This window comes from Lactuca sativa, chromosome 5 (assembly GCF_002870075.4).
Source record: "Lactuca sativa cultivar Salinas chromosome 5, Lsat_Salinas_v11, whole genome shotgun sequence".
NCBI lineage: Eukaryota > Viridiplantae > Streptophyta > Magnoliopsida > Asterales > Asteraceae > Lactuca > Lactuca sativa.
Window position 1 is genome coordinate 254,999,974 of NC_056627.2, and position 20,204 is coordinate 255,020,177.

At 33.0% G+C, this 20,204-nt stretch overlaps 1 protein-coding gene and 1 non-coding gene across 2 annotated transcripts; one reads left to right on the top strand and one right to left on the bottom strand.

The window, feature by feature from the left end:
- Positions 1-2,457: 2,457 nt before the first annotated feature.
- On the bottom strand, positions 2,458-2,561 carry LOC111913304 (U6 spliceosomal RNA). Its single transcript, XR_002857501.1, has one exon. It is a non-coding gene; the product is annotated as a U6 spliceosomal RNA (small nuclear RNA).
- Positions 2,562-13,909: 11,348 nt separating this feature from the next.
- Positions 13,910-18,243, top strand: LOC111913262 (probable ubiquitin-like-specific protease 2B). The gene is made up of 15 exons (XM_023908978.3): positions 13,910-14,209; positions 14,714-14,934; positions 15,029-15,110; positions 15,198-15,247; positions 15,340-15,528; positions 15,624-15,696; positions 15,822-15,930; positions 16,005-16,133; positions 16,246-16,440; positions 16,518-16,573; positions 16,643-16,736; positions 16,841-16,931; positions 17,008-17,112; positions 17,190-17,552; positions 17,628-18,243. Exons 1-15 carry the CDS (start codon positions 14,041-14,043, stop codon positions 18,060-18,062), a joined length of 2,361 nt encoding a protein of 786 aa, XP_023764746.1. The 5' UTR covers positions 13,910-14,040; the 3' UTR covers positions 18,063-18,243.
- Positions 18,244-20,204: the final 1,961 nt, after the last annotated feature.

Sequence of the window (20,204 nt, forward strand, 5' to 3'; positions counted from 1 at the left end):
AGAGTGATATTTTGTGTGTTTTGTGAAGAAGGTGATCATTGGAGGAGCTCTTGGGAGTCCATTTCTTGTAAATCCAGATTTTATTGTTCATCTAGCTTCTCTAGAAGGTAAAAAGCTCCAACCTTGATGGTTCATTAGCTACATCTTGTTAGTTGGTGAATCCTTATGAGTTTTCTGTCCCATGGATTTGGTTCTTGTGATTATGAACTACTCCTTAACCCTTAAGCATCTTTTTAGCCATTTCTAAGGTTAATAAGTCATAAAAATTGGATCTTGAGAGTTATATTTGACCCATGCATGAATTGTTGGTCATTTTGTGAAGTTATGAGCCTAGGGTTTGGTTTTGGGCTCTATTTAGCCATGTAAAAGCTTAAAGTTGTCAAATTTATTAGTTAAGACCTTCCCAAGATTTAGATATGTGAATTGGATATTTGGACTCTATGTATTAAGAGCTTAAAAGTGATTTTGGACAACAGCGGGTTATATGGGGTGTAACCTCTGTGTACGCATGGCGTAACAGGTTGGCCCTATATGCCTTTTCTGTGGACACCAAGTACGTATGGCGTAATGTAGGAGTACGCATGGCGTACTACCAAAAGTCTATTTGGTCCATTTTTGGGCCTTAGGCCATGTTTAGTTGGATCCACTATGGGAAAGGTAAATTGGTCTTTTACCCTAGTGAGAGAATATAAAAAGGACCAATGATTATGGGTTATTACCCTAATTATTAATTAGTGTTGGTTTTGGATATGTTCAGTGTGAGGAGCCATTGTAGCAGCAGCTCGAGTGTATGATTTTTTTATCATCAGATTGAGGTGAGTCTCTTCACTGTACCAATGGGTCGAAGGCACCAATGTCGGCCTACTGGATTATGTTTGTAGGATGCCAGTTGTCTATGTGATACTTGTATGTTTTGTATGTTGGGTGGGGCCCATTATGCGAATTAGGGCGATGCCTGTTATACTCATTGGGTGGGTCCCGTTATTCTATTTAAGGTGAGGCATGTTATACTCATTGGGCGGGGCCCGTTATGCGAGTTAGGGCGAGACTCGTTATACTCATTAGGCGAGGCCCATTATGCGAGTTAGGGTGATGCCCGTTATAATCATTAGGTGAGGCTCGTTGCTTGTATGGCATGTGATATTTTGGGGAACTCACTAAGCTTTGTGCTTATGGTTTATGTTTAAATGTTTTTCAGTTACTTCTGGTTCGAAAGGGAAAGGTCCGACATGATCACATCGCATCCAATAGTGTTCAACATTTTATGATTTTAGGGTTGTAATCTGATAACTATTTTTCCACATTGTCATACATTGATGGTTTGAAATGAATGATTAATGGTTTTTATTGACTTACAAATAAAAAAATTACTTAATAGATTTGGGATGTTACAAAAACTCAAAGAATTCATAAAAACCAAAACTTTGTATCGTTTGAAGGCGAGGTTATTAGGAGGGAGCTGCAATTGAAGTGGGTTAAGCTTACCATCTAGTGGACTTTGATAACAAACAGTTACATTGTGTAGCCGTGTCACTTGCCCCAATGTCCGAGTTAACCCGTTCACTTCTTTCCCTTTGAAACTAATGCAAAACCCTTGTGTGTTTTCATTCTCTTCGGTTTCCCTTAAATCCTCGAAAATCGCATGGTAGTATATCGCTCTCCATTTTTCTCTTTCCAATGGCCAATCGATCGACTAAAGAAAATTTGTAATTAGATACAAAATAAATAATCTAAATTCAAGTTAGGAGCATAATTTTGTTATCAACCTATCATATGGACAATATACATACCTCTTGATTCCAGAATGGTGAGGATTTTGACCATATTGTTGACGGTGAGTTAGATCCAGATGAAGGAATGGAATCTGAATGAAGAGCTACCTACGTCGACGATGTTTACGTTGACAACATGAGTGGGACATCGACGATATCGATTTTCCAAATATTTGACCCTGGGTGGCATTCCGGTGAGGAATATCATGTGTGACTGAATTTCTCTACGACAGAAGTACGTCGTTAGCACGTAAGTAATGTATATATCTTGTTTTGAGCTTCACTTATTTCACGTGCCCCATCGGCTCCCACTCCACCGACGGGTCGAGGCGATTAGGAACGGCCTGGAGGACTGTTTTCGGTAATTCTGAGCAGGAGATTGTAACATCCCCCTCTAGCACATATCACAATATTGTCCACTTTGGGCTCCCGGCACGAAAACTTCCCATAGGGTCACCCATCCCTGGATTGATCTCGCCCGAGCACGCTTAACTGCAGAGTTACTATGGGATTTGCTGCCCTCACAACTTTAAAACGCGTTGTGACAGAGAAGGTATCCACACCCTTTTTAAGTAATTCCTAGTTCTCATTCCCAACCGATGTGGGATCAGGCACAGCTAACCTGCCTGCCTTCACCCCTCATTATAGGTTTCGACATCCCTATCGAACACATCGACCCGTGCCCTGGCTCTGATACCATTTTTTGATTTTTGCATGTCATCCTTGTGCAAGGTCAATGCTAATCTTCTCTATACCGTTTCAATTTTATCAGATGTCCCTGATACTAACTTGTAACATCCCAAAATTTATGAGGTAAAAATTTCATTTTTAAATCAATCAAAACACCAATTATCTTTTATTTAAACATTCAAAATTATTTCATAATAAAACAGTCATAAAGACAGTTGACACCCTACATAACATACAATGGACCTATCCTTTCCTGATCCATGGGCCTAGCCCAACATACCATGCAAGAGTCACCAAGACAACTAGCATAACATATCCTAGTGGACCGGTAATGGAAGTTGATAAGGTTAGGGGTTTGAAGGACTTAATGAGATTAAATAGGGTGCACACCCTAAAAATTAGGGTTTACCCCTGATTCACGTACGCCATGCGTATGCATGAGTACGCCCAACGTATTGGGCAACTCCCCGCCTTATGCAAGCATAGGTGTCACAACTAGGAATTTTGATGCTTTGTAACAACAAAAAGGATAACAATTGTGAACCAAAAATGTGGAAGCATGTATGATGCTTATTCAATAGCAACAAAATCCCCATCAAACACTCTATACAAGCACTTCAAATAGTCAACAAAGAATTGGAAACCTTGGAAATCCCGGTTTAAGTCCATTATGGACTAGGATTTCCTTATTGGGCCTAATGGACCAATAAGCTCCCAATTTGACTATTATGGGCTTAGAACTCTTATATGGGCTCTAATTAGACCCACTTCCATGAAACTTAACCTTTTGGGCCTTATAAGCCTAAGATGGACTAGTTTATCTTTAATAGGCCTTATTGGGCCACAATAAATCCCATTAGCTTTAATGGACTCAAATCCATTCCTTTATGCTAGATTTGGGCCGTAAACACCTCTAAGGGCCCAATGGGCCGAAAACCATCAAAATGGGACTCCTATTATTGGAACCAAGCATTAAAGGCCTACTCCATCTCTCTTCTCTCTCTTTCTCGGCTCAAGAGGAAAACAAAAAAAAAATAATAAGGGCTGACTTTTTATGTGCCACCTTCCTATTATACACCAAACAAACAAGCATGGTCCAACATACATCCAAGACTAATATCATGTTCCCATGCACTCATCTCTCTATTCCCTTCTCTCCTCTTATTTCGGTCGAGACCATCACACACACACACACCCACACTCTTCCAAATTCTATCAAACACTCACAAGAACACTCTACATTTCCTCTCTAATTTTTGAGAATTTGCACATCTTCAAGAAGAGTTTCATCATAAAAAAATCATCAATTCTTGGTAAGTCCTACCACACTTAAGTTGTATAACTTCATTTTCATGTTAGATCACTCATTCTAAGTAAGCTTTTCATGATCTACTCCTTAGAAGCTTCTTAAGTTCGAAATCAACCCAAGAAAGCTTGCTAGGGCCAAAAATAGCATCAAACTTCTTTCATTTCTTCTTCAAAACCGAGATCCACAAGAAAAGGTGAGTTCATACCCCTCTATTTTCGGTTTTCATATGTTTTATGAGGGAGAATACAAGTAAAATGTGTAGATCTATGTGTATGTGTATGTGTATGTTATGTGTGATTTCATGTGTTTATGTGGAAAATGTGTAACAAAAAGAATAGAAATTTGAGATCTATGGCTCTAAGAGGAAGATAAACATGATCTAAGATGTATTACACTAAAACAAGTCAAGAAAAAAATTACCCTCTAAGATTAAGTATACATATTGCAACATAAAACTCGCTTTTGGGCTAAAATTGTCAAACAAACAAAAGTTGGGTTGAAAAATTGCTATTCACGGTTTTCTCAAGGATTAAAAGAGTCAAAACAGTAAAAATAAGTGTTTTTATGAATATCATACTCTTTTAAAGGTTAGAAATGAAATTTATGGCTTAATGGGCCAAATTTTGGGTTTTTCGGCCCAATGAGCCAAAACTTGCGAAAATTACAACTTTCAAGGTGTTGAAATGATAAAATTCTCAAAACAGGGGGTAAAAGGGGTGAATAAAACTAATTCAGGGGTTAAAACGATGTATTTTCCAAACAAGGACCAAAATTGTAAACTTTTTGGATTTTGGGCCAAATTTGTAAAAGTTGCAAAAAGTTTGGGCTTTAACCGAAGAACACTCTTTTGGAAGGGATGAAACTGCCAAAGAATAAGTTTTGAGCTAAAAATATCACTTGAACAAGTCTATGGGTCAAAAGTGTCAAGAAAATGGTTTAAGGGCTTAAAATGTCTTTTTTTGTATAAAGGACTAAAATTGTCAATTTTACTAAAGAAGGGCTGAAAGGGTTCAAACCTATATTTTTGAGTCAATTATTTTATTTTTAAGATATTTGAGTTAAAATAAAAATACCAAACTACAATTCATGAAAATGGAAAGATGGAATACATATAATTTCTAACATCGTTATAAATAACCGACCGGCCTCGTTCTGGTGCGAAATTAATAACTACCCAATCAAACTTTCCAACAATTATACTATACCTAAAACAAGTAAACATCCAAATCTTTGGGCTTGAAAGTTCCAATTATGCTTGTTGGGCTTTTGAGACCCATTAACATGATTTTTGGGCTCAAGGGATAATAATAAATGTTTTTGGGCCTTCTATGACCCAAATTCATATTTAAGGGACCCTCAATGGCTTTTAAGTGTTATTGGACCTTAGTGGCCCATTAGTATTGCTAGTAAGGTTTAAGTAAATCAAATGCGAAATGGGCCAACGTGCCATTCATATACCCAATAGCCATAAATAATACGTGAGATTAGTAGGACCTTGTAATCCTCTTCTCCTCGTTTATTAGGCCTACCTTCAACTCAGTAAACATATACAAGTCGTTAATCAATGGTAATCAAATTCATGTTAGATTTAGTGAGTAATAGCGGACGACACCTCTATGGGTCGTCTATAGTCTGTAGTTATAATCAAAGTCTCCTGGAGGGAGAGCGAGAGTTTGTGTATAGATCTATACGGGGGTGACTCCCCCACACCTCAGCTGTTCGCTACAGTTAGACTTGGCCAGTCTAGGGTGACAAAATCTTAAGATCAATTCCGGCGTTCGTTAGAATGCCAAGATAGACGAACTAGTCATTATCATGTATGGTTATAATGAATCACAATTAAACAAATCTAACAATATCCGAGTAATCAGGGAAAAATCATAATCATTCGTCGTGACGGTTTAACAATTTGAAACAATTATATTTTTCTTTATCGGAAAACATCGGATTTTTCGAGGAAATCAACACCATTCATTTGTATTTTTCAATAACTATAATGCAAAACTTTTCATTTATACACGCTTTGAAATCATTCATGCATAAACCGATGGATCTTCACACTTTGGTATGAACAATTGTCTTTTTCAAAAAATATCGGATTTTCTGGGTTTTATAAACTATACAAACATTTTCAAAACAACCATGCTTATGAACTCACCAACATTTCATATGTTGACGTTTTTCAAAATAACTTGTATTCTCATGTAACAGGTAAGTCGAGGAGTAACATCGAGTATGTTAGGGTATTATGCTTGTGGAAAGACTATCAAACAATTTATATTATGGATATGTAATGATTAAACAATGTACTTGATGTGAACAATGTCAGTTGTAATGTATTGATGCATGATGAAGTTTATGTTATGATTCATGTATATTCATTGTGATGATATTGAATATAAGTCACGCGAGCCCTCGGACGTTTCCGCTGTCTGGTTTGGGGGTGTGACAATAGGAGTACGTCGTCCATACCTTATGTACGCCCAATGTACTCAAGTCTAGTCCGTGGACAATTGAAATAATTTGCAAGAGTTTTACCTGCCAAAACAGGCGTTACATTTCTTCTTCGCATTTGCTGCTTCTCTCATCTCCTCCTTTCTTGTTGCAATAGTTGTGGATTCTTCCATAAATGAAGGTGCTAACAGAATTTTGTGGTAGTTCGGTGATTATAAGAACCTCAAGCACCACTAATAACCCCGGAATACGCTTTTACACTTGTCAAAAAATGGTATGATCGATTATTTATTCTCTGATTTTTCGCACTTGTACCTTCTTACATCTTCAATGTCATCAATTGATAACCCTAATTGAACTTTTCTAAAATTTGAAGGGACCAGAATATGGGTTTATTGCATGGGTTGATGATGAAAAGCAACCTCATTCCTCTTTCATAATTTTTGGTTTGGTTTTGGCGAATAAGGATCTTGAAACCCAAAATTATATGTTGAAAATGTTCTTAATTTGTAGTTGGGTTTTGTTTGTATCCATACTTGTTTATAAGTTTTAATGATTAGGCTTATCAGGTGGGTTTTAGTTCAAATGCTAGGAAATGTGAAGTTTAGTTCTGAATGATAAAGGTTATACCTGTTAAAGATGTATGGATGATGAATTTGTAATGGTTCTTTTGTAATGGTCATTATCAATGAAATGTAAAGTTTATTTTCGAATGATAAAGGTTCTTTTGTAAGGCCACTATCAAATTTTAGATTTTGCACATTCTTGATTAAAAGGTTAATAAGTTGTTAAATGTTATCAATGCAACACTGTTGTAATGAAAGGGAATCAGATGCAACAGAATGACCAAAACTTGAACCAAAAAACATTGCAACATTCGTTTTAAATGACAAAGTACTTCATAAAACAATGAACAAAACCATATAAAAAACACAATGAACAATAAATAGCCTGATGCAAAAACAATGAACAAAACATACATTCACCAACTTACTTCATAATAACCCAAACTAGAATGTGTCAAAATACATCATCAAACCCAAAATAGTTTAACAACCATGTCAAGTCCATGATTAACAAAAATTACATCATCAAACCAAAAACCCACAGGAACTAAAACCTTTTGTAACAAGTCTAAAAACATAACAAAAATTAAACTTCATGATAAGAAAAAGTAACAACACACATTTGCAAACACTTTCTTTCCTCCTTATTATTTCCCAAAGTTGGTATTGTTCCCTTGCATAAAACTCTTACTTGATTCTTATCACATTTTTTCAAATTCTAGTTCTCTCCTAGTATGAATAGCCATTTCTTTAAATTTATTGGCGGAACTAAAAGTTTGATGTATGTAAAATGGATCACTCACAATAGCCTAATCATTCTTGTATGCTCTCCGAATGGCTTTGATGGGCTTTTTGTGTTGCTTAGATGGCTCTTCATCGAAAGAAGATTCAGACAACAAAATTTCATTATCCAAAACTTCAATTTCTAGTTATTCATTGTTTTCTTCCACCACTCTTTCGTTGCTACCCCTACCTACTTAGCGTCCTTGTCAACGTTCAAATAAAAATTCGACATTCCAACATCGACTTCCTCCACCATATTGTCTCCATCAACAAGGTATTCACTATCATCATAATCACTCCCTTCGTTATTATGTCTAGCATCATAATCACTTACACTATCCACATCAAAAAAATTGCTCACATTGTCCTTCCTTACACTATCCCACATAGCAGCCCCTTTGTTCATATTATCTTCCCCTGTGTCATCTCCTTCCAGCCTAAGAACAATCTTCGAGAACATGTTGGAGGCTGAATAATCTCTTGTATTCGAACTTTAAAGTGATTTGGGGACATTTCATATGTATGCAAACTAGTACTTCCATGATGTATGTAAACTTCAATAAGCTTATGCTTAGACACATAAAACCCTAAATGGTGAATATCCTGATCCCTACCCAACGTAAATAATCTGAAATCCAAATCATATAGAGGTAGTCTAAAGTGGTAATACAGAAGAGTACTATTTTCAACATACCCAAGTTCAAGAACTATTTCGCCTGTGTCATGGATTGGGAAAGTATCGTTGTCGCATAAGTCCACGTAGGTTTGCCTCCCTTTAACATACTTTCTTCCTAGAAATGGTGTAAACTCTCCACCATGGAACAATAAAATCGAGAAAATTGTAGGATGTCCAGTTGTGAAAGAAAATAACGGTCAATATATGTTTGGCGTGAGAAGAAAGACTCAATGAAACTAGCACCATATAGAAAGAAAGCTTACCATATCAACGTACAATGTCGATTTCATCCATATCATCATGTATCAACCAATTTACCATCGATGATCTTTAACAAAAAGGGTTTTGCATGTAAGGTTTTTTGAAAGGATTATTGGGTGAAGGATTTTCAAAAGCAAAAGGAAGATAATATGGGATGGGTGTTTTGATGATTCATATCAGCGTCAAGATGGGTTTATAGCAAACAAATGAAAAAGATCAAAATACCTACCCGTAAGGGGCTCTAACGGAGAAAAGAAACGGAGGGACCAAGCATGTTAAAAGATTTCGACTCTGAGGATGGTTTGAGTTAAAAAAAAAAAATTAGGGACCGTCCATGAAAAAACCCCAAACCACAGGGACCATTCGTGTAATTTACTCTAAAGATTATCTAAAGACATGTTCTTTAAAAAATACATGGTGATTCCATGTCGATTTTTCAATATAAATTTAAATCTTAGAAATTCTCATTCAAGTACTTTTCATTAATATAAAAATATAAAATAATACCTAGATAATATATTGAATACGTAACATAAATAAACAATGTATAATAAGAGTTGATAACAATAAAAAATAAAAGAAACTTTTGACAAACTCAAAAGACATTACTACTGTTGGTTTTTTTAGTATGGAAATGTAAAAGGGAATGAAGAATTTGGGACAGATTTGAATATGGAAATGAAGTAACTATTGACTAACTCACAAAATCAAAAGGCATTAAGAAAATTTTGTAAAACAATAAACCAAACATAAAAAAGGTTATAGCAAATTTGTAAAAAAAAAAAATAAAATAAAAATAAATAAATAAATAAATAGTAGAAGAAGTTAAAGCTAAATTCGTAAAAGAAAAATGGGGGAATTAAAAAAAAGTTGGCTAAAGATGGACACGTAATCTTGAAATCTGCTATATTATGTCACAGAAATGTAATTTATTTAAATTTAAAAGTTACATAATATTCGGTCTTTAAGAAAAAAAAAACAGTAAACAAATATATATGCATCATAAATAGTTAGAATGGCAAATTTTCATGTAAACTTATATTAATCACATTGAAATCTAGATGTATGATCGAGCCTATATCGAGCTACGCCCAAGCTTGCTCATGTTATAACTAGATCGGACAATGTGCCAAGTCGAGTTGGTTTAGGTATTTAGATTAAAAAAAATAGTTGTTATGCGTAGTATGGACTATTTAGAGTAATTATTCGTACACAATAATTTTTCTCCGTACATAATAATTTATGTTTTTTAAAATTATATAATACAACATTTTAAACCATAAATTGTTGTGTATGGAAGAACATTGTTATGAAAAATGCTACATTTATCATCTTTAAAAACAAGGTTATAAGCCTTTATACCTTTTTTGTTTTAAAAGATATTGTGGTCATTTGAGACATATTTTCAAGTATGAATATATGTTATGTTTTGGTTTAATTCCACACTTCATCTCACTCATCTCTCTATTACTTTTTTATGAGAACTTTTTTTCATTGTATTTGCAATCTCAGTAATTTAAGGAAAACTTACTTCATCAAGAGGGCTTGAAGGTTCTTAGCAGCAAGCTAAAAGTTGCATGTTTGGGAGAATTTTGAGCACGTCAAGGATAAAGATGACAAGTAATGGGAAAGGTCATATATTTTATGGTTTTGTTTACAATACCTAGAAATACTATGATTTTCAAGACAATGAGATATAATTATTATAATTTTTTTTTTGGAACCGACATAAATTTATTAAACCCAACACCTATAACGGAAACAAGGTGGGGCAAAAGAAACAAAAGGGAACAAAGAGTTACAAAACATTAAACGGAGAACGACACAAATCCGCCCAATTACAATTGACAAAATTACCCCTATAATTGAGCCACCCGAACATTATAGAAAAATGTTATCTACAAGCATGTTGGCTGAGATTGAGACCTTCTTGAAAAATTTGTCATTTTTTGCCTTCCAAATGTTCCATATAAAACCGTAAATTATAGCCAAAAGAATGTGATGTTTTTTGGGACACCGACCCCAATTAGCCGCAAAATCAACAATCTCCTCGATTTTGGAAAATTGAGGAAAACTTATGTTGCACCACCTGAGCAGCCAAGACAAAACCTCTTTAGCAAATTGACAACCCAAAAAAAGATGGTCAACTTTGTCATTGACGATAAAACAAAACTGACAAGAGTTAAAATTGACCGAAATCCCCCTCCGAGAAAGCTCTTGTGATATACATATATTATATTATTTTTATTGTATGTAATTAGGGTATATGTAAAAAAGAAAAGCCATTAATTTACCGGGACAAACCCATATACATGGAAATACTCAACTTTTCCAGCATGACAATGACATAGCATGGAAATTATCGATAAAATTGGTGCTTAAAGAAGGGCTATCGTTCGATTTCTTTAGCCGATCGATCATATTCAAAATGTGTTAGAATATTGTTTTCTACAAGTAAGTTCTACTACTTTAAAATGTAACACTATAATTTTTTTTTGTTATAATACGTAATGATTTACAAACATCTTTTGGTTTACCCGAAAAATCGCTTTAAAAGGGATATATAATGATGGGTATTTTTGTAAAAGATATATTTATTTTTAGAAGTAGACTATTATCTTAGGACAAACCAAAAAAGAAACACGAACTATTAATATGAAACAGAGGAAATAGTATTTAGTGTGGTCCATTTAACATCCACAACTCATTTATTTATGTAACGGTGTATTAAATCAACCTAAAAACATGGTTAATGAAAAAAAAATGGCTTTCAAATGTTTCCCTACCTTACACATAGGTCCACTTTTTTTTTTTGAAATTTAATGAAAATTTTAACTATATTTAATTAGAAATTAAATTATAAATATATTATTAGACAATGCTAACAATGAGTATCATAATGATTAAAATAACAACAAGCTTCATATATATATATATATATATATATATATATATATATATATATATATATATATATATATATATATATATATATATATATATATATATATATATATATATATATATATATATATATATATATATATAGGTTTAGGTTCTATGGAAAACAAAAAACCCTAAAAATCATAAAAATGCATAAAAAAATACTTAGAGATCACAAAACTTTTTTTTATAAAAAATCGCAGCTTTTTATAAAAATTCGCTGAAAAAAAAATAAAAAATAATTTTTTTTTTTTATAAAAAAAAAAAATTTTTTTTTCAAATTGTTTTTCAGCGATTTTCTTTAAAAAGCTGCGATTTTTTCTTAAAAAATGTCAAAAAAAAGTTTTGTGATCTCTAGGTATTTTTTTTATGCATTTTTATGATTTTTAGGGTTTTTTTTGTTTTCCAAATAACCTTTCCCTATATATATATATATATATATATATATATATATATATATATATATATATATATATATATATATATATATATATATATATATATATATATATATATAGAGAGAGAGAGAGAGAGAGAGAGAGAGAGAGAGATTTAGGTTCAAATGTTTTCACTATCTATTTTGTGCATGTATGATTAATTCTGGACCAATCATTTTAATTATTTTAAGAAAGTAATTCATGCATATTAAATGCTGAAGATGTAATTAGTATCCATTATATCTTCAACATGTAATATGCATTAATTACTTTCTTAAAATAACTAAAATGATTGGTCCAGAATTAATCATACATGCACACAATAGATAGTGAAAACAAAATAACCTAACCCTATATATATATATATATATATATATATATATATATATATATATATCGTATTTTGATTAATTATTGTGTGGATATAGAGATAAATGTAGACCAATAGTTTTAGTTATTTAAAGTAATGATTTACCTATCTTTAAATTAGGAGACACATATTTAAATTAGGAAACACATGTTTAATTAATGAAAATTCTGGATTTTAAGAAATATTGATTCTTTTAATTTTGAATTCTGATTTTTTTAATTGATTCATTTTTAATTCTAACATAATTTTTAATTTTACTCAATTTTATTCTTTTAGAATACAATTATGTTAGAACAATATTCTATGAAAATGATAGAATACATTCTGATAGAGTATATATTTTGATTGAAGTAACTTCTTGTAGAAAAACAACATTATTGAATTCAGTTGAAATATATTCAAACATTATCATGTAAATATAGATTCAAACATATTTTTATAGAATAATGGTATAAATAACATCATTAAATATACAATTATTGAGCAAATAGATTTGATTACTAAAATTAATTAATAGATAACATTAAAAATTTACCTTATTTAATTAATTCTTAAATTATCTTGCCTAAATTAAAGGGATTAGTTAAATATTTGTTTAATTACTAAAATTAATTATTAGATAACATTAAAATTGCACCTTATTTAGGTTTTGATATATTGACTCACATTGATTTCTACATCCACACATTAATTAGTTAGAATACTTGAGCATATATATATATATATATATATATATATATATATATATATATATATATATATATATATATATATATATATATATATATATATATATATATATTAGCATTTTTTGATTTTTTTTAAATTAATTTTTTTTCCACATATCATTTTATGAGTTGCTCTTTTTTTTAAATTTCACATAATATTTTAATGTAATAATTACAATAAATATAATAATAAATGGATATCAATTTTATTAATAAACTTACATTTTAATTTCAAAATTCCTAAAATTAAAACTCATTAAGTTCTTTTATTTATTTAAATTTAAAAAATAAAAAATATTTGCATTATAATAATTCATTATTTTTTTATTTTCTTATAAATTCAAAGTTGTCAAATATTTTAACATTTATCTTTTTTTTTGAGTAAATTGTGGTTTGATCAAAATTGCACGTTTGGTCCCTAACTTTTTTTTTGCACTCGGATTGTCCCTATGGTTTGATTTTATTGCGTTTTTCGTCCCTGTGGTTTGATTTTGTTGCATTTTTCGTCCCTTACATACATAAAGTTAGGGACCAAACATGCAATTTTTACCAAACCATAGGGACGAAAAACGCAACAAAATCAAACCACAGGGACGATCCGAGTGCAAAAAAAAGTTAGGGACTAAACATACAATTTTGACCAAACCACAGGGACGATTTCAGTATTTTTTTTTTTTTTTTTTTTTTGTAAATTAATTCATATATATAATATATAAGTCTTACGGCTAACATGTAGAATATATAAGGGATATCAATTTTACAAAATTTACAAGACCTACATAAAATATTTGGTAAGCAAAACAACCGTTTAAGACTAGTTGAAAGTAACTCTCGTGAAACTTGAAGGACTAGTTGGGCAAAATAATTGATTATCGAGGCGCCGTTTGCAAAACCAAATAAAAATTTCAGAAAAAAAGGAAATTTTGTAAAGGAGATTTTCGATGCGTGTGACCGTACAAAGTTGCCGTTACAACCCTTCGTGCCCCTGAAGCTTCACAACTTTCGACTCTTGATGATCAAAATCAAACCCTTGCTCTAGGGTTTCCTTACGATGGGCACCAGTTATTCCAGCAAGTTATTCTCAGAATTTCCTCAATTTGTCTTTGACGAATCAGATGAACTTGCCGAGATGAAATCCAGATGGAACCCTACAGAATCGGGGAAAAAGAAATTTCGTTCCGGTTATTCCCCCGTCGACAATTACACGTTTTTGCAATCATGTACGTATTGAGAGAATATCGAAAACCCTAATTTTTTCAATTCCGCTGTACCAGTTAACACACGTACACCTGTTTATTCTATGCATACTGATGTTCAAGGGATCACGGGAAATTGATTAGTAGCAGTTCGATGTTGAACTGTTGAAGTCCAGTAGATTACTTTTATATTTCAAGTCTGTTTTTTGGTTGTTGAAATAGTTTACGTTTGATTTCATAACAATTAAGTAGAAACGCGACAGTAAATCTGTGACGAGTGATATCAACGTTGACTGGTTTGACCTTGAAACTCTAGCTTTGGTAGTAGGGAGGGAGTTGCACTCCAATGTGTTTGTTTAGAATTTATAATTGTTGTGTTGCTTAGAATGGGTGCTAGAGTTGAGTCTAGTTCATGTGTGACATAATTGAACTTCTTTTTGGTTAATAGTATTTCAGAGTACTTAATATATGAATACATGTACTCAATGTCATAACTTTATCTAATATCTACCTACCTTTTCCCCATAGTGGCTGGAGGAAAGGAGCGTAAAGGAAAGAAATTGAGGGATGAAACTGTAATTATTCATGAAGATGATGATGCAGTGAAAGAAAGGATTGTTCGGTCAGATACTGCTTTACAATCCAGTTCTTCAGACTACAATTCAAAGAGTTTTGCAGGATCCAAGTCTTCTGATTTCATCACTCCTAAGCCCCTCAAAGCTCCCACCCAACGGTTTTGTTTGGCTGATGTATTTAGCATTTGAATTTCATTTACTACACAATGAATTGTACATTGTTTTTTGAACAATCTAACAATTATTCATTTTTTCACTCTTATTGCAGAATGAGCCTGTTTCTCTAATCTCAGATGAGGACAGTGATACTTCATCAGAAATGTCTTCTAATGATCTTGCAGACACCCAAGGTTCTGTACTTTATGAATTATCTTAATAACCCTGTATGTTTATTAGAGAACAATGTGTTCCTAATACCATGATTGTTTCCTCTTCAGGTTCATCAGGAGAACAGAGCCTTGTGCAAGAGATTACTTCACATGAGATGGTAAGTGCGCTTCTGGTTCTTTCTCAAATTGATAAAGAAAGTAATTGAAGGAAATAATGATTTTCAAGCTTCTTCTTGGTTGTGATTTACAGGAACCCAGTGTTGTTCTTCACCCAAAGTACACTACTTATGAAGGAAATTGTTACTGGAGTGCAAAGCTGACTTTTCTTCCCAGTTCCATCAAGCTCAATGTTTCAGAGGAAGAAGCACCCATGGGTCCTCTTACTTACGAATGGAAGACTGTGGATCTTATTTGTATCGAGTCAAAATGGCTGGATCCAGTGAGTTCAGAGCTTCGGTTTATTGTATTATCAACCTTCATTTTTTATAGGTTTACTTCTGTGTAATTTCTAGTTTCTTTTCTTGTCTTTTTCAGTTCCCAACAGCTGATGTCTGTCTTCATTTCAAGTTGGAGCATCCAAAACAACCCATCAGTAATCAAAAGTCAGGTATTTTCATTTTCAATGTACATTTTGTGTATATTTGTTTCAAGATATCTGGTTTTATTCTTACCAATGCATATATAATTAAACATACAGCAAGTCATAAGTTTATTTTCTAAACAATCTTGCAGGCATTATGAAGGTCAATTTCACTGTCTGTGACCCTAATTGGGATTCAATGCAAGAGCTTATTAAATCTCTGGATGAACAGTATAAGGAAAAATGGGAAGTTGATCTTGAGTGAGTCCTTTCTCTGTAAACCTTTAATTGGTTTCAAATCTCTTTCGTGACATTTTTACTTAATTGATTCACAGCTCATATGAATTGTTTGAAGACATTACCTATCGAGGGGATTGTGACTGTATTTCTATTTCTAAGAGAGATTTTCAGCTGCTGCATCCGGAGAAGTTTATCAATGATACCATTGTTGACTTTTATATCGAGTTGAGTTTTTTTTTTTACTATATATGTAATTCATACATGAATTGGATAGCTAAAGTGAATAGATTTAGAATAAGACAATAAGTTAAATGACAAAGTTTGAGTTAATGGCAGATACCTGAAGAAGATCAATCCTGCTGATGAAAGAGTCCATTTCTTCAATAGCTTTTTCTTTAGAAAGCTGGCAGATTTTGATGAAAATCAATTGCAAATGTTTGATGCCAAGGAATCTTTTCAACGAGTTCGGAAATGGACAAAGAAAGTAGATATTTTTCAAAAGGATTACATTTTTATTCCTGTAAACTTCAGGTGAGTTTTTTTCTTCTTTATTTTAAGTGTAGCATTCATGATATCATCCTTTCTCATCTATCCTCTATATGTGGCAGGTTGCATTGGAGTCTGATTATTATTTGTCATCCTGGGGAAGTAGTGAGTTTTGAAGGTAAATTTTTATTTGGTTATTTGGAACATGTTGCATTTCCATTAATATGACTAACTAACATCTGTGCAGATGAGGAACTAGAGGTTTCAGTTAAAGTACCATGCATTCTGCACATGGATTCTATTAAAGGAAGCCATAGAGGCATCGAAAATTGTATTAAATGGTAATCTATTCAGAACCTTTGAATGAATTAATGAGTTTTTTTTTTTTAGTTCATTTTGGGAATCTTCATTTGTAGCTTTTTTAATAAGAATTGTATCCCTACAGCTATCTCTGGGAGGAGTGGAAACAGAGGAGTAGCAACAGAGCAGAAGATATCTCAACAAAATTCAAGAATCTTCGGTTTCTTCGTCTTGAGGTATCATATGTTATGTTTCTTTCTGAATGTTAAATAGTCATCGACTCTTTTGACCCTGTACAATTGTTTTGTTCAGGTACCCCAGCAGCAAAACTCATATGATTGTGGGCTGTTCATGCTCCATTACATGGAACTTTTTATGAAACAGGCTCCAAGTAGCTTTAACCCATTGAGCAACTTTGTAAGTCTTAAGTCTTCTATTTCCTTCTTTTACAACCATTTTTTTTTGTTCCTTAATTCTCTTCTTTGTCTTTTCAGATCAGTAAAGATTGGTTCTTTCCAACAGAAGCATCTTTAAAACGTGGCCGAATAAAAAGATTGATTATTGAACTTGCAAAAAGTAGATCTGAACAAGTTTTATCACCCAACTGCAACGATGAGTTTTCTTCTGAAGACAAAGATGTGATTGAGGAAGAATCTGAAGATGTAGAGATTCTGAATGAGACATGTCATGGAAGAAGTAGTACACCATTAATGGTACAACCTCTGAGAAGTGAACCATATAAATCTGATTGTGAAGAATCGGGAGATGATGAAGATTCATTGATTGATGATGATGAGCAGAATCATGGAAAGTTGGTTCTCTATGATCCTTCTGTTGCTGTCTTATCACCAACAAAGGTAATAATAATAAGTAGCTGAGCTGTCTTTGCATTGATATAATTATCTAAACTGGATTTTGACTAATGTGTATAGGAAAGCAAAGCAAAAGAAGAAGTTGACAATGAGAAGAAGCAAGTAGCAATAGTATCTGGAAAGAACGAGTCAGAGTCGTTTATGACTTGTCTTGATAAATCCTTGAATTTATTACAACTCAAGGAAAGAAATCAGCCAGAAGAAGATGTAGATGTGTTTGTTGTTGAAAAGAAAGAAGATGAAAGTGATGATGATGTGTTTGAAACTTGTGTTGTGGAGGACTCTGATTCAGATGATTCGGGGAGACATCTTCCTCTTCCTTGTTACAGACGCAAATCTGCTTCTTCTTCTGAAGGAAGGATTATAAGGAAAAATAATGTGATGAGTTTGCAGCAGCAGGCTCCTAAAAGAAGACATGATGTGGTTTCTCAAGCACAAAAAAGGCTTAGGAGAAACTCTTCAGCTGATTTGCAGATCATATCTCTTTGTGAATAATAATTAAATAATAAATAATAAAATCATCATAGTATATATCGTTATGTGGATAGTGGTAAATATTATATTTGCTATATAGCTTTTTGAAAATATTTGTTTTAAGAGATTCAACTTTTTTTTTTTTTTGAGAAAAAAAGAGATGATTGATGTTATTGATGTATAACAGTGTTGCTATTGGGTTTGTCTGTGGTCATTAGTTAAAATAGTTTTTATTTTTTATTTTTGTAACGATCAATTAACAAGATAATAATATTTTAATTACGAGTATTATACTTAATAACTTGTCTTGTAGAATATAGTCACTTCCCAAATCTTTTCACTAGTGTACAAACCAAACAGGATTTTATTGAAGAAAATATTCTAATTTCATTCCAAATTTTATCAACCAAACTCTTCATAGATTCCAAGCACCTAAAGTTCCAATTCCCTTTGACAAGTTGCAAATTCGATGGAAATAATCCAACAATCCAAAGGGGTTTTCTAGTTATCAAAGTTCTGGGTGTTTATATGTTTATATCACTTCCATCTATCTAGAAAGCTACGACCATATCCTCTTCAAAGACTCAAAACAACCAAAAAACACTTACAAGACATACCCCAAACTCTTCATTTGATCCATCTATTCACCAACCCGTCTACTTTGTTTGGCAGCCCATCGTAAGCTTTTTAAAAGTAGCCCATAAATCTAAGTTTTAAGACCATTCTTTGCAGCCCACTTCGATTACCTACGGCCCAATATCTTTAGTTTATCCTATTGACTCTCAAATGAAAGATCCATGATTTGGTCTCCCAAAAGGGATCGGTTATATCGGTTATTAGAATGACATAAAAGGGGACGCACATATAGATAAAAAAAAAAAATGAAAAAACATCATAAATGGTCCCTGTGCTTATCTAAAATCTAAAGTTTAGTCATCATGGTTTAAAAACCTCATAGATGGTCCCTGTGATTTCAAAACTTTTGACGATTGGTTCTTATTGGTAACTCCGTTAACTTTTGTCCGTTAATTGATGGACATTTCCGTCATTTCACACCACAGGGACCATTTATGATCTTTTCAGTTATTTTTTTTAAAAAAGTAAAAAACTAAATATAATTATTTAATATATAATCTCTCTCTCTCTCTCTCTCTCTCTCTCTCTCTCTCTCTCCGGAAAACACAATCGAATCTTCATCAGATGGTGGTGTTACCGGTGTTAATGGGTGGTGGTGGTATAAAAATTCAAACCAAATTCAATACAAGTGCACCTCCTATCTCTTTTCCAGATTCATACACATCCATACAAAGATGATTTTTTTTAATAAAGATTCTAACCAAATTCAAAACAAATACACACCCTCTCTCTTACAGATTCAAAAGCCAGAAATCAGGGGAAAGAAATCTCAGTACCAATCAACATGTTTGCATTAAGCAGATTAGGAGTAGAAACAAATGAATCAAAAATCAATTGGTTATCATATCTTTTGGAAGGCTTGATCGTAGTTATTCGAGAAAGGGATGATCTCAGAAGGGTTTAACCCCACACCCACCCTCACTACCATTTTCTCTCTGTTCCTCTCGTATCTTTCTCATCTTGCAGATCCAAATCTAGGTAAATAGCCCTCTCCACCCCTACTCCTCTCTCTGCTTTGGTAATCCCCATCTCCATTTTGATTTGCCCCCATTAAAACAACCCTTTTCAAACCTCAAAAATGTATGGAACCTGGATGGGGAGACAGACACGAGGTTGTAAGAAGAAACCACAAAACGAGGCCAGAGCATCTTCATATTTAGAAATAAAAAATGAGCCTGATCGTTATTGATCGAGATCAGACTCGAAAATGGGTGATGGGCTTATGCAACAGACGGGATTTCTGTTTTGATCTTCAATGGTTGAGTTCCTTCGATGACAGAAACGATCTTCAATAAATGAGAATTAGGGGCGATCTATCGGCTATCATCTTCAGATTCAGATGAGATCCATTGTTTTTATGCATTGCCTGAAGTTTTCGGAACCCTAGCCTTCATCCTCACCGTCACTACTGGCATCGTTTTCAACTAAAATCTAACAGGTCTAGTGCTTAATACCTACAACGATACAAGCTCCTAGAAGGCAAAGGGATGGAATTCGAGTTTGACAATAGAGGAATGGAGCATAGGA

Coding starts and splice junctions, on each gene's coding strand:
- LOC111913262 (XM_023908978.3), top strand. CDS start 14,041: ATGGGCACCAGTTATTCCAGCAAGTTATTCTCAGAATTTCCTCAATTT. Junction 15,529..15,623: donor AGTCAAAATGGCTGGATCCA/GTGAGTTCAGAG, acceptor TGTCTTTTTCAG/TTCCCAACAGCTGATGTCTG. Junction 16,737..16,840: donor ATCGAAAATTGTATTAAATG/GTAATCTATTCA, acceptor GTATCCCTACAG/CTATCTCTGGGAGGAGTGGA.